The sequence below is a fragment of the Homalodisca vitripennis genome, chromosome 4 (assembly GCF_021130785.1).
Source record: "Homalodisca vitripennis isolate AUS2020 chromosome 4, UT_GWSS_2.1, whole genome shotgun sequence".
In the NCBI taxonomy this organism is placed as follows: Eukaryota; Metazoa; Arthropoda; class Insecta; order Hemiptera; family Cicadellidae; genus Homalodisca; species Homalodisca vitripennis.
The window spans coordinates 26,198,328-26,213,657 of NC_060210.1; the positions used below are offsets into that span (position 1 = coordinate 26,198,328).

General features: G+C 31.6%; 1 protein-coding gene across 1 annotated transcript in view; it reads right to left on the minus strand.

Moving 5' to 3' along the window:
* The window catches only part of LOC124359066 (protein Skeletor, isoforms D/E-like), a 133,797-nt gene that overhangs the window by 83,433 nt on the left and 35,034 nt on the right, over positions 1-15,330 (minus strand). Inside the window, exon 3 of the mRNA XM_046811473.1 lies at positions 5,624-5,696. Within this exon, the coding sequence (XP_046667429.1) occupies positions 5,624-5,696 (73 nt within the window). The remainder of the gene's footprint in view (positions 1-5,623; positions 5,697-15,330) is intronic.

Consider the following 15,330-nt stretch of genomic DNA (forward strand, 5'->3'; position numbering starts at 1 on the left):
CTTAAGATTGTGGGGCAGCTGTTCTAAATACAAATTCGAAAGAGTATTTAGAGCTCAAAAGAAAGCTATCAGAATTATTTACAAATTGAATTTCAGAGAGTCGTGCAAAGATGCCTTCAGAGAGCTTGGATTGTTAACTTTACCCTGTCTCTATATTCTCGATGTCGTTCTATACTGTCGACTTAAATGCGAGTTGATCCAAGGCAGTGACGTCCACCAATACGAGACAAGAGGCAGGGACAAACTTTCGGATTGTTCAACATAGAAACGAGTGCATTTGAACACTTGCCGTCCCAAGTTGGTGTGGAAACTGATAAACAAGCTGCCTGAGGGAATTAAAACATCTCATTGATTCTAAACTATTCAAATCTCGATTAAAACACACCTCCTGGTGTCAAAGGCGTTTTACTCCGTTGAAGAGTTCATGTTGAGTTGCTGGGATTAAAATTATTGAAAACTATTGAAAAACACGAATAAAAATAAACCCCCAGTTCTGTTATACAATTAAATAGCAATAACTGCAATGGAAACTGTATATTATTATGAATGTACTTGACGCATGCATGCAATGTAATAACTGTTTGACGCAATAAAGGTTATTATTATTATTATTATTATATAGTTTTACAAGTGCCATCTCAATTCACCAAAATAGAGCAACTGTTAAGCTTCTCAAAATTACTTGTACTGTATTTATGAGTAAAGAAAAAGGAAATCAGTATCAGGACCATAACAGTTTTGTTAAGTAATAATCATGAAAGCAAAACACAATATGTTTTAGTAAAACAATACGTGTGTTAATCTTTGCATGAACATAAAACAGGCTTTAATTTATCATTTGTTTTTGACGTGACAACGTCTTAAATTAGGTTGCGGCTCGGAGTCACTCATGAAAAAGTGTAACGCCCGGTAACGTTACGATGCCCGTTCAGTGGGTCCGCCGCACGGGATAAAGCAGATAACTGTGGGTCCGCCGCACGGGATAAAGTAGATAACTATGTTTATTCGTGAAAATGTGGAGTGCTTAGATTCGTCATTTACAACAACTACAACAATAAAGGTAAATAATTGTACACTGATATTTCATTATCGTAAACTATGATTGATTGATTAATTGTTAGATTGACACAAAAGTTGAGAAACTGAGTTTATAGGTTATGTCATACTATTGACAAATGTTGATAGTGTTAAGTAAATTATTAGTTTAAATCACTCTGCAATCAATCGTAATTCAGTCGATTGAGAGAAGAAACAGCGCGTATTGCTAGTCAAACATTTAAAATAACAAATTATAACCTCTAACCTGTCATAACAGTGCGAGCGACCAAACAAACGAACTAAACCGACCAATCACCACGCGCGGAGTTAGAATTTAACTGTGTTTAGCAAGAATTTCAAATTCCAATTTTAGTAAATGTTTTATTCAACTTTACCATTTACAATAACAAATTTTAATTAATTTCAAATTATGTACAATGTTTTAGTAAACAAATTATATTTCTATAGTTAAAATTTGTGCAATTCTTATTTTCATTCAATTCCTTGTTCCTATTGTGCAATTTAATAATATTCATATCAATAAATATTCTACCGAGAAAAAGACGTTGTCACGTAAAATCTTCGCCCGTAAAACCGACTTTACAGGCAACCATAATTTTTTTATTGTAGTTTTTAAATGTAACCTTATCATTCTATTACAACACTATTAATGATGAAGACTGGCTCAGATACCACAATGTTTTAGTACACCTTGAGCTGATTCTACTTGCAAAGATGAGAAGATGAGCCTCGAATAATTACCACAACTCAATTATTCCGTTTCAAGGACGACTGGGAGTAATTACTAATCATCAGCAGGTTCACCACTGGGCGAGTTATTAACTTTTCTGTTTATAGAGCACACAGAGTTTAACACGGATGGTTAGCACCTATTTGATGTTAACTTCAAATTCCGTTTTTGTGTTTTACTCTAGTATTTTATTTACAATTATATTAAATTTTCGCTTTATATTAACGGAACATTTCATGATTTTGGTTTTTAATGAAGTTTATGATGCAATAACGTATCAACGACATTATTAGGTAATGAAGAAAACAGGATTTCTCTGAACATTTAACGTTCAATGATAAAACATGTATTTGCTAATGCTCTGCACTAGTAAGATGCAGTTATTAGGTACGTATGTTTTGAGTACAAGATAGTAAAACGACTTAACTTTAACATATGTTATTGTAGCGATATCTATTCATCTCATAGGTGTATAAAATAGTGTTCAACGTGTATTTATTTATTATTGAATCATAATCTCTCAAAGATATAAATCAATGTTTGAAATTACTTGTAAGTGGTATTTCCCTTATAATCAGTTCATATATGCTCTTACCAGATCCCGAAACTTTCTATAAGTACCTTAACAATCTACATTAAATGGATTTTTAAAATCAAAATCCTTAAACATTCCAGGAATTTTCCAACATCTGGTTAAATTAACATACACAAACTTATCCATCAACACGCTGAAACCTTCACGAAGATAATTATTCGTAACTTACGTTCTTTCCTTTTGGATATGAAACTTTTCACATTATGATTTAAGTTTATCAACAGAGTGCTACGCTGTAATATTAAATATTTAAAACTATAATGTATTTGATGTTATTATTGTTTTTATTGCAAGGTTTTGCTTATGATCTATGTACCTTTAAAATATAACTTAATAAATATTTACAAAAACGTTTTCTGTTTGATATGTTTTGATAACATTTTACCACTATTCTAAGACTAACTTAATTAACAGTGTTCACCTTATCTTGCAAACCATGCTCCGTAAAGTACATTTTCTGTAAAACCAACGAAATGTCAACACATTTTAATTCTTGTTTGATGTGCTATCCTCTAGCACCTTTTAATTCTATATGCCATAATTTATAATGAGTTCCGGAATTTACTCGTTTTTTAGTAATTTTATTTTCCTTTTCCTTCGTCATTATTTTCATTAGTTCACTTTATAAAACTTTCGTAAATGACAGTTAAATACAACCTAACTGTTATTTCACAGTTTTATGCTTTGAGAGCAATATCGAATATATTTCATATTAAACCTAATACCATAGAAATATAGGGTGTATATTTATATGGTGGTGTTTATTTTTATGTTTTATAAGATATTATATATGATAAAACTCGAAACTAACATGCTATTGTGCTATCAGTCACAAAAATGTCATTTTTAGACAGACCGTTACAAATAACGTGTCTGTGTTTAACTAAACAGTTGAGTTCAATACTATTTACAGTTAAATATCAGTCAGGTTTACCAACCATCCGAATGTTTTATTAATTATTTGATGAAGCCTAGATGGAGAGTATAACATATGTGGTTTTTATATGTACACAATTTACTTTTTCTATTAAGTATATATATATATATATATATATATATATATATATATATATATATATATATATATATATATATATATGAGCTTCTGCTTCAAAATGAGCTGCTGTCTTTAAAAATTTGTCTTGAACTCTACACCTCCTAATTGCTGATCTATAACCAAATTTAATTGTAATATTTATAAACTAGAAGAAATTTCATGCAGACCCCGTGTAAAAACTTTTTTAATATTGGTACTAATAAAAGAGCTGTAAAAGAAATATTTTACCAAAAACAGTTTTTTGAGTGCATCTAGTGAACTACGCTCAAATAATAATTAACTTTATCACAGTGATTTGTTGCTCTTGTTATTAGGCACACCTTTGTCTATTTTATCTATGCTGTGTCTTTTAAAGTTTCCAAGATTCCTTCAAAGAGCATAACGTATAGAACACTGCATATATATATATATATATATATATATAATAATATAATCAATATTATTTTATAATAAAAGTATAAATACAACTTAAAAACAAAACAAAAACACTATGAAGAGTGAAATATATTTTTGAAACAAAAAAACTGAAACTAAATAAATCAATGCTCCATAAAATTCCTTTCATTTAAGAACTATGTATATAGGACCTGTTTTCAGTATTTAAATTCGTAAAGAAATATTAACGACTTCAAATTTCGTTAACTATTTTTATGTTGTTTGATTGTAAATAAAACATATATTTTATGCAATCTTTTATCAGGTTGTGTTAGAGAGGTCTTCTTAGCTCTAACCTCACATGAGAAAATAAGTCACTTACTTTACTTTTACTTTCAAGCCAGTTCCAGTTCTCTAAAATATTAAGAGTTAATAAATGTTCAAACCACTAACAATTTATTTTTCAAGGAGTGTGAAATTGAAATAAAACTGTTTCATGAGTTAACCATTTAACATGTCGTCATAAATATTTACCTTTTATAAACTTTTATAATATTTATATTATGTAAAATATTAATTAAATTAATATCTAAGTAAAATCATAGTTTTTTCCTGCTCATAAAACAATATTTTGGTTATAAGACACTCAAGAAAAAAATATTAGTATAAGCAGCCTACGGTGTTTCCACATGTGTATGCAAAATAAAGGTCGACTCTGCACGTTGGCCTTGACCACCAACCAAGTATATAATTGTTTTACCGGCTCAGACAACGTGAATATAATTTTTACACACACTCAGTTGTTTCCGAGTTCTTTTCATTCCTATGACTTCTCTGTAAACTAGCTTTATGGTTTTATCAAGTCACAAGGTGCAGGTTTTAGTATTCTGGACCATTATAAACATACACTATTAGCCTAAATTCCAATAGCATATTCTAAAGTTATGATGCAATTTTCAACACATAATGTAGAGTAATTGAGGCAAGGGTTGATTTAATAAAAACGGTAAGTTTAGCTCCAGTTCGCCTTCCACTTAGTGCAGCGTCTGAAGTCAAACGCTGTGACAGACATGAATCCTTGAATCTGGATCAACATCCATCTGAAAAGATCTAAAACAGTCGGCGACGAAGAAGCTGAAAGTGAACTCTCAACATCACACCTGGACTTCAAACAAATGTAATCAAGATGAAGTTGTGTTCTCATTGTCTCATCGCAATTGTGTCTCTGATGTTGAAACAATGTGGAAAGTTTGTTTTGAGCTTCTTCGTCGCCGACTGTTTTTTATCTCTTCAGATGGATGTTGATTCCAGATTCAAGGATTCAATTCTATCACAGTATTGTATATCAATTTTCAAACTGTTATTTTATTTTTTAATCAGAGGCAATGATACAAATTATATTTTGATAAAAAAGCATCAAATTATGTTGAATGCCGATACGTTTGTTAGTTTTTCAATGGTTGTATTAATTACTTCAATTTGGTTATGTTTATCCTAAAACTTTGATTACGTTGGAAAACTTTGATACCATATATGGTTAAATACAAATTTTTACTTTCGTCTAGTTTGACAGTCGTATTTAAATTTTATACATATTACTAAATTATCACATTGACTCTAGTTAAATATTAATATGTATATAAATAATTGCAATGAGAAGTTTAAATTTGTCAACGTCTACTGTGACCAAAAATGTTTTAGTATATAGCCTCAATGCAATGCTCTAAAACATACCATTCTTACAAAATACAAATGTTCTTCCTATTCCAATAAAACAACTTATTTCTGTAAAAACATGTACACTCACAGTCCCCGCTCGTCCAGCAGTCTGTGGCCGTTTCCATTTATGACCTTGGTGCCTCCTACGTAGAAGTATGCAGCTGAAACAGTAAGAACGTTTTGAGTTAGATGTTCTTGTAAACAGAACGTACGAGTACATTGTTGCAAGTGCTTCTGGATCAGGTTTAGCTATCGTGCAAGCCCACGATTGGTTCCCTCGATGAGTCACGTTAGATGAATCAACGGAACATAAACAATCAATGCGATATCTATTGCCGCTTTGAAAGTCAAACTATTTTATAAAATATGTCTAGATAAGATTATTCTGAAAAACAAAAATATTAAGTAGGATATTCATCTTACAATTATTATACAGGGTGTTATAACAATCTTTACACAAACTTTAGGATATTATTCCATGGTCCAATAGGAACTAAACATTTAATGTAACTAAATTTTTTATCTCTCTCCGTTTCCAGTCTGTCTGTCTCTAAGCTCTTAAAGATTTTTTTCATTTAAAAACAGTTTCGATACAAAATTCAAACTCGGTACAGTCACCTTTCTTGTGGTCTACAATTAAAATTAATATTAGATTATTATATAACGTTTCAGAATGGCGAACGGTTGAAAATTTTAATCGTAATACTGTAAAAGCTAATAATTATGAAACTTTTGACCCTTCAAATCAAACTTTTGAATTAATATTGCTTCTTTGGAATACATTTCATTTTTAAATATATTTTGGCTGAAGTAGATACGAAACAATCATGAATCAAAAATTTAAACTTTCCTAATGAGTATGAATTGGAACTAAATATTTCAGTTTTGTGACCAGTGTCTACGCAAAGCATTGGATTACATTTTTAACTTTAAAATATGGCGTCAAATTATGAAATGTGAATCCCATTGTAATGTATTCAATTTTAGGCCAGAAAAATCTGTTCATCTAAATTACGCCCAATAGTATAAAAATAATAATTCAGTTCTAAATTGCCGAAATTGTGTTTAACTTAATTAAATCAGTATTGAACTTAATGAGTATAATCTGGAAAAAACTGTGTAAATATACCGTAACCTTTTACAATCTGTCATTTTCTTATTTAGAAGGTTTTCTTTTTATACCACTATATGAAAATTTAATGGTGTCTGTCTTTTTGTTCGAGTGTGAATGTTAGTCACCTAAAACTATTAAACCGACTCTATATAAACATTATTAGTGTCTCTAGTTAACACATATTCCTATTCTGAGGCAGAACATGCCATCGGCAACGCCCTACTGACCTTAAAACTCACTGGTTGCAGTATAATAAGCGGCAACCACAGCAATCGAATCATCGATATTCATAGTAACTAATCCACGATATAACTAATGAAATAAAATTAGGTTTATTTATTTCTTCAGCCAACAATTATTTGGCAGCTTGGATTGTACCATGTGTCGTAACGCGAAAATGAAATGCCACGGATGGAAGTATCAAAGACTGGATATTGGCAGCTTGGATTGTACCATGTGTCGTAACGCGAAAATGAAATGCCACGGATGGAAGTATCAAAGACTGGATATTGGCAGCTTGGATTGTACCATGTGTCGTAACGCGAAAATGAAATGCCACGGATGGAAGTATCAAAGACTGGATATTGGCAGCTTGGATTGTACCATGTGTCGTAACGCGAAAATGAAATGCCACGGATGGAAGTATCAAAGACTGGATATTGGCAGCTTGGATTGTACCATGTGTCGTAACGCGAAAATGAAATGCCACGGATGGAAGTATCAAAGACTGGATAAACATTCATGTATTTAATTTAATGTGTAACAAATTACGTTATGGGTGTTTGAAATTACAATATATTCAGTTGTTTTAAATCATAAAAGACGATAGATGAATAAAAAATATCTAGGATATGTATTTTTATCAAATGTAACAAACAAAACAGTGTACCATTTTGTTACTTTTTACTATTTTGAAGGATACACGTGTCATATGTTTGAATTAATAAAAGTACCATTTTTATTTCTCTACGTTCATAGTACTGAAAACATAGAGTAACCTTAAATGAACATTACTTATTTTAAACTTCTCTGTAATCACTGACGAGTACAGAAGCTATCTAGATAATAAAATTTGCAAATATTATGATTTTAGTGTTTGATCATTGGTGAAATACAGATATCAAAGACAAATTAACTATCTAACTTTTGCTACTAGACCTTAGACCAGAATAGACTACAATAGTCATAGAAACACACTTTATGAAATTTCGGGCTTCAATGAAAACTATATTATTTTTCTGTTTCAAAATGACATAGAACCCCATTATTCATTGCATCTTGAGTGTGTTAACTAAGTGTGAAAAGCTAAGAACTTCAAATTTAGGACTCCGCCACACTGACCTAAAATGGTTCTTAATTGTAACTGAAATCGTTTTTCATGAATAGTGGAGATAAATTCGAGTTATTTTAAGGTATTTACAATTTGTTTATCTCTCCAACTTAAGGGCCCCAAAATACTGCTATTTACACTTAAATATAAAATAGATCAGAAGATTGGAATATTTTTCAGTGATTGTGACCTAAATTAGTAACTATTAGAATATTATGTAGGAGAAATATCCCCATGATGTCCCTGTTGTTTAGTAAGAAATTGTGGGCGAACCCGCAGGCGACTGCTAGTATTAATAGTTATTTGATAGTCATGAATCAACTCAGTTTAGATATTTGATGGCTTCAGAATGGCAGAATACAACTTTCCTGCATCTTTGAATCACATCACCTACATCGTTACATATCACAATGTCGCTTGCCGTCCTAGCTGGTTATGTCATATCTTCTCAGGATTTAATTGTATGCAATTTAGCTCTTATAAAACATTTATCGGATTTGTCCTAATCCCTAAACTTGCTTACAGATTAAGGAGGCGTCGAACATACGTTGCAACAGTCACTTAGGCCGAGAAAATTAAAACTCGTTGTAACATCATTACGAAAATTTGTCACACGTACGTCCGAAAGAAGTTAGTTCTTTACTCGTTATAAAATGAATTGACAACTTTTGTTAGTAAAATAGTGTAATCTTTGGTTTATTACGAAACGAACACATACTTTCTTCTTTAATTGTTATAAAATTATTTAATATAATTCTATACCCGAGATAAAAAGACTGCAAATTTTCGTCAATAAAATAGGTGTAATCTGTGCTTCATTATGAAACTTTAGTCACACGTATCGTTCAAGAGTGGACGTAATTCTATACCAGAGATAGAATTGGCTGCAAACTTTCGTCAGTAAAATGGGTGTAATCTGTGGTTCATTATAAAACTTTGGTTATACGTATCGTTAGTTAGTGGACGTAATTCTATACCAGAGATAAAAATTGGCTGCAAATTTTCGTCAATAAAATAGGTGTAATCTGTTCTTCATTATGAAACTTTAGTCACACGTATCGTTCAAGAGTGGACGTAATTCTATACCCGAGATAAAATGGACTGCAAACTTTCGTCAGTAAAATGGGTGTAATCTGTGGTTCATTATGAAACTTTAGTCACATGTATCGTTCAAGAGTGGACGTAATTCTTTACCCGAGATAAAAAGGCCTGCAAAATTTTGTCAATAAATGGGTGTAATCTGTGGTTTATTATGAAACTTTGATCGCAAGTTTCATAATAATAGTTTACGTCCACTCCATTCATGAGTGGACGTAATTCTACACCCGAGATAAAATGGACTGCAAACTTTTTTCAATAAAATGGGTATAATCTGTGCTTCATTTATAAAACTTTAGTCACACGTATCGTTTAAGATTGGACGTAATTCTACACCCGAGATAAAATGGACTGCAAACTTTTTTCAATAAAATGGGTATAATCTGTGCTTCATTATAAAACTTTAGTCACACGTATCGTTCAAGATTGGACGTAATTCTACACCCGAGATAAAATGGACTGCAAACTTTTTTCAATAAAATGGGTATAATCTGTGCTTCATTATAAAACTTTAGTCACACGTATCGTTCAAGATTGGACGTAATTCTACACCCGAGATAAAATGGACTGCAAACTTTCGTCAGTAAAATGGGTGTAATCTGTGGTTCATTATGAAACTTTAGTCACATGTATCGTTCAAGAGTGGACGTAATTCTTTACCCGAGATAAAAAGGCCTGCAAATTTTCGTCAATAAAATAGGTGTAATCTGTTCTTCATTATGAAACTTTAGTCACACGTATCGTTCAAGAGTGGACGTAATTCTATACCCGAGATAAAATGGACTGCAAACTTTCGTCAGTAAAATGGGTGTAATCTGTGGTTCATTATGAAACTTTAGTCACATGTATCGTTCAAGAGTGGACGTAATTCTATACCCGAGATAAAATGGACTGCAAACTTTTGTCAATAAATGGGTGTAATCTGTGCTTCATTGTAAAACTTTAGTCACACGTATCGTTCAAGATTGGACGTAATTCTACACCCGAGATAAAATGGACTGCAAACTTTTTTCAATAAAATGGGTATAATCTGTGCTTCATTATAAAACTTTAGTCACACGTATCGTTCAAGATTGGACGTAATTCTACACCCGAGATAAAATGGACTGCAAACTTTTTTCAATAAAATGGGTATAATCTGTGCTTCATTATAAAACTTTAGTCACACGTATCGTTCAAGATTGGACGTAATTCTACACCCGAGATAAAATGGACTGTAAACTTTCGTCAATAAATGGGTGTAATCTGTGGTTCATTATGAAACTTTAGTCACACGTATCGTTGAATAGTGGACGTAATTCTATACCCGAGATAAAATGGATTGCAAACTTTTGTCAATAAATGGGTGTAATCTGTGGTTCATTATGAAACTTTAGTCACACGTATCGTTGAATAGTGGACGTAATTCTATACCCGAGATAAAATGGATTGCAAACTTTTGTCAATAAATGGGTGTAATCTGTGGTTCATTATGAAACTTTAGTCACACGTATCGTTGAATAGTGGACGTAATTCTATACCCGAGATAAAATGGATTGCAAACTTTTGTCAATAAATGGGTGTAATCTGTGGTTCATTATGAAACTTTAGTCACACGTATCGTTGAATAGTGGACGTAATTCTATACCCGAGATAAAATGGATTGCAAACTTTTGTCAATAAATGGGTGTAATCTGTGGTTCATTATGAAACTTTAGTCACACGTATCGTTGAATAGTGGACGTAATTCTATACCCGAGATAAAATGGATTGCAAACTTTTGTCAATAAATGGGTGTAATCTGTGGTTCATTATGAAACTTTAGTCACACGTATCGTTGAATAGTGGACGTAATTCTATACCCGAGATAAAATGGATTGCAAACTTTTGTCAATAAATGGGTGTAATCTGTGGTTCATTATGAAACTTTAGTCACACGTATCGTTGAATAGTGGACGTAATTCTATACCCGAGATAAAATGGACTGTAAACTTTCGTCAATAATATGGGTATAATCTGTGGTTCATTATAAAACTTTAGTCACACGTATCGTTCATGAGTGGACGTAATTCTATACCCGAGATAAAATGGACTGTAAACTTTCGTCAATAATATGGGTATAATCTGTGCTTCATTATAAAACTTTAGTCACACGTATCGTTCAAGATTGGACCTAATTCTATACCCGAGATAAAATGGACTGTAAACTTTCGTCTATAAAATTGGGTGTAATCTGCAGTTCATTACGAAGGTAATGACTTTCACCACAAATACCGAGAACTGCCTGAGACCACCCGGTCTTGTTGTTAGGACCAGACAGTTACATTCCTAATATTGATTGAAACACGTACACGTACACTTTGTACCGGTTTGTGAATAATTTCCTTTTCTCTTGGACAACACGTTTCTCAATAAGAACCTAAGGTTACAACACGACAGCCATCCAAGCTTTGGTAACAGAATACTATTATGGTATATACAATATCTGTATTTTTTTAATCATACACCAATCGAAAAAGACTTTTAGAATGCTTGAATCATTTTCACCAATGTTTATATTTATAACGGTCGTGAGGCTTCGAGACGACAGTTGTAAAAACGTATTATAAGAATGAATTGTTTTAAAGGAACATGCATTCAAAAAAAAGGACTGACTGATTACAGTTCAATTAAATCCACGAATTAATAAAAAATTAACAGCATTATGTTGTACCAGTTGTCCAGTAAGATTTAAAGATTATAGAGTCACGAGTGTATTAACTTCCAGCCTGTGGATTCACCGTACTGCCTAATGAACTATTACGACTACACATCTTCAGTTTAATATTTTGAATTGACAGCCTTATATTGTATCAATTATTTTCCGGTAGGATTTAAAGATTATAGAGTTGCGAGTGTATTAACTTCCAGCCTGTGGAGTCACCGTACTGCTTAATGAACTCTTACGACTAATCACCTTTAGTTTGATATTTCGAATTGACAGCCCATGTGAAATACTTATAAAATTATATTATTATTTTTTTTATTCATATAAAGTGAGAAGAAATGTGATCTTGGAATTATTTACTTAAATATTATTTATATATGTTACAAATTATTCATTTTATATGTTAAGGAGTTATCTCCCACGCACATCCTAAGAATTATGTAAAGGGTGTTTTGAATAAACTTTATCTATTTATAAATTAATTATTTTAAACTGTAATTATTTCGAATCAATTTCCAATTTAAACTGTATGACTAGCATGTTGTAAAGTCCAACAGGAAACATTTAATCACTTGACCTGTGACATTAACATAAGTTCGCAGTTTCTATTGTAATATTAACTTTAGTTGCCAGCATCCTGGGGACAGGTATGTTAAGGTAGAGTTTTGTATTTAGTTCAATAATTTATTACAAAATATCTCAAAGTTCTATTGTTAAAGCGGTATTGGATTGCACAACCGTTTCCACAAACTGTGAAGTAAAACAATTTGTCTATTCTTCACATTTTTGTTTATGTTTTGAAAATTTAAAAAAGGTAAATTGAGATAAATATTTTTACAAGCAAAAAATTTACCATGAGGTAACGAGAGTCTGTAAAGTTTATTATTTCCTGTTGCAGTAAGACAAGTTTATATATTTAGTAAAATTATTAGGATAACCTTGAAGTACATCGATTAGGTTATCAGATTGAATAATATTTTCTCAACAAATTATGTATTGCACTATTGTTTGTAAAACTAGGTAATAAAATACTAATCGAACCGATTCTTTTGAGTACCTTTGTACGAAGTAAACAAATTTAAAACATTTTATATAAACCGTCATAAGCCGAAATCTTTAAATTTTGCCTTATTGTAATTTTTAAACAACAAGTATACAATATTTAGTTTCATAAGCCGCATGAATTAAGAGCTCACAGAATATGCACAATTACCCTAGAGAGCATATGCACAATATGCACAATTACCCTAGAGAGCATATGCACAATATGCACAATTACCCTAGAGAGCATATGCACAATATGCACAATTACCCTAGAGAGCATATGCACAATATGCACAATTACCCTAGAGAGCATATGCACAATATGCACAATTACCCTAGAGAGCATATGCACAATATGCACAATTACCCTAGAGAGCATATGCACAATATGCACAATTACCCTAGAGAGCATATGCACAATATGCACAATTACCCTAGAGAGCATATGCACAATATGCACAATTACCCTAGAGAGCATATGCACAATATGCACAATTACCCTAGAGAGCTATCATCAGTTTAATTTAAAACTAATGGTTAAGTCTTTTTACAACTTTATAACGAAAGCAAGCAACACTACGTTTCATGGAACAGTTTTTGGTTAGAAACAGTTACGTAGTGTTACAGGTTTTATAATTAATAGCCATAATGACGGAGGCATTAGTATTCCGTTTACTGAAAGTAAGAGGAGGTTTTAAAATTGTTTTATTTCATGGAAAAATTAGTTAGATTCTCTTTACAAGCAATTGAATAGATCCAAACAGTAACTTTAGTCCAAGCGTCGGACAGACAGGCAGATTAGGGATAGAACAGTTGATTTAACTGCAATGGATGTCTGCATTGTTGATACAATTGTCACATATACTTTGTTCCCTCTCCAGGTTCTGTCCTGCTCGCCCTTAGTAATTTATTGTCCAAATCAGTTCATTTGTTAAACGTCAATCTGACAGTGTGCATGCGCATTAGAGGCGTGTTCCCCTGCATCTCTATTGGACATCTTCTTCAATTCGGAGTTATACAAAAAAATATTAATAAGTTACGAAAAAAAAGAATTTAATAAATATACACTTATGTCACAAAAATCTCAACAGATATTAGAATATATTTTTATTTTATTATTTATTATATTTTTAAACCATAGAGTTTTTAAAAATACGCGTCCTTAATAAAATTTTTGGAAGTATAAGTTGTGTTGCAACAAACAGAAGTAAAGAATTTTTAATTTATTTTATTTCTATAAATATTTTTGGGAAATTACCTTCTACTGCTTTATTTGGTATTTGGTAGTATATTTAACTGTCACACCGGATTTTTAATTAATTAGTTTAAGTGACCGACTGTTAATTTTCAAGCTAAAAAGTGTACTGTATATTTTTTTAAACCTTTTAAGCTATCAATATTGTAGAGATGGACATACGAACCTTTGTTAATTCATTGTTGAATAAATAGAAACCCCATTTAGTGTTAATTAAATAAAAATTAAATATTTGCATACAATAATTTGGTACCAAGTTGTAGTAAAAACAGTTAAAACTGCTTGAGATTTCACAGGACAAACGCATACATATTATGAGTGAACCCATCTAACGTCCTTCCTTAAATACAGGGATCAGTAAATAGGTGAATGAGAGGTTTTATATATTACCATTACCCTTTTAAAACAAAATAATGATAATTTGTTATTTGTTTTATGGTTGCACGAGTCAATATAATTATTAGATAAAATTATATTTGAAAATGTTAAACAACTAGGTTTTTACTCCAACATGACAACAACCAATGTGTTTATTGTGAGAGATTGACGTTATCCAGATATAAACGCTATTCTAATGTTTTGACAACGTTGTTATAATGTACTTCTATTGAGACATAAGAGACAAAAACATCACATAAGGCACTATTTTACACACAATGATATATATCCACAGTTCTAAGTTTGTTCTTTTAAGTAAAGAGCTTAAAAATAGATATTTACTGTAACTTTAAATCCAAATATACTGTGATGGCTTTTTAGATTTCTTTTTCTTCTATAATCAGGACTCTACCAAACACCAAATCTACTATAAAAATGTAAATTCTATCTTTACAGTCTTTTCCTTTCATAGTTTCCAACTTTCCGGCATTTCCTTCACGTACTCTGTGCAGGCTGATGTCCCTCCTCGGTCTTGGAAACACCTCCGAGTTTTTATTGGTAAATCTTGTTTCCTTCTTTAACAGTCAGTCTTCAAGGGACCTTCGATCATAGACTGTGACTAATATTTCGCTTTTTTAAGGATTTCAGGATTTTAAGGAATCTTAATCTGTCTGAGAACGCATTTACCGGAGGAATAAAGTTTGTTTTTACGAGAAAATAAAAAAAAATAAATGATACGACCACTAATGAATTTGGTATCCCAAAATAGTTTAGGGACATGGTCGCCTCCAACTCTACTCGCTGTATTCTTTAAATGTACCACATTGGCGTTGTAAGTTTGCTGTACATTTAAAGATCGGTTTTGAAGTACCTTTTTCAGATATATTAAT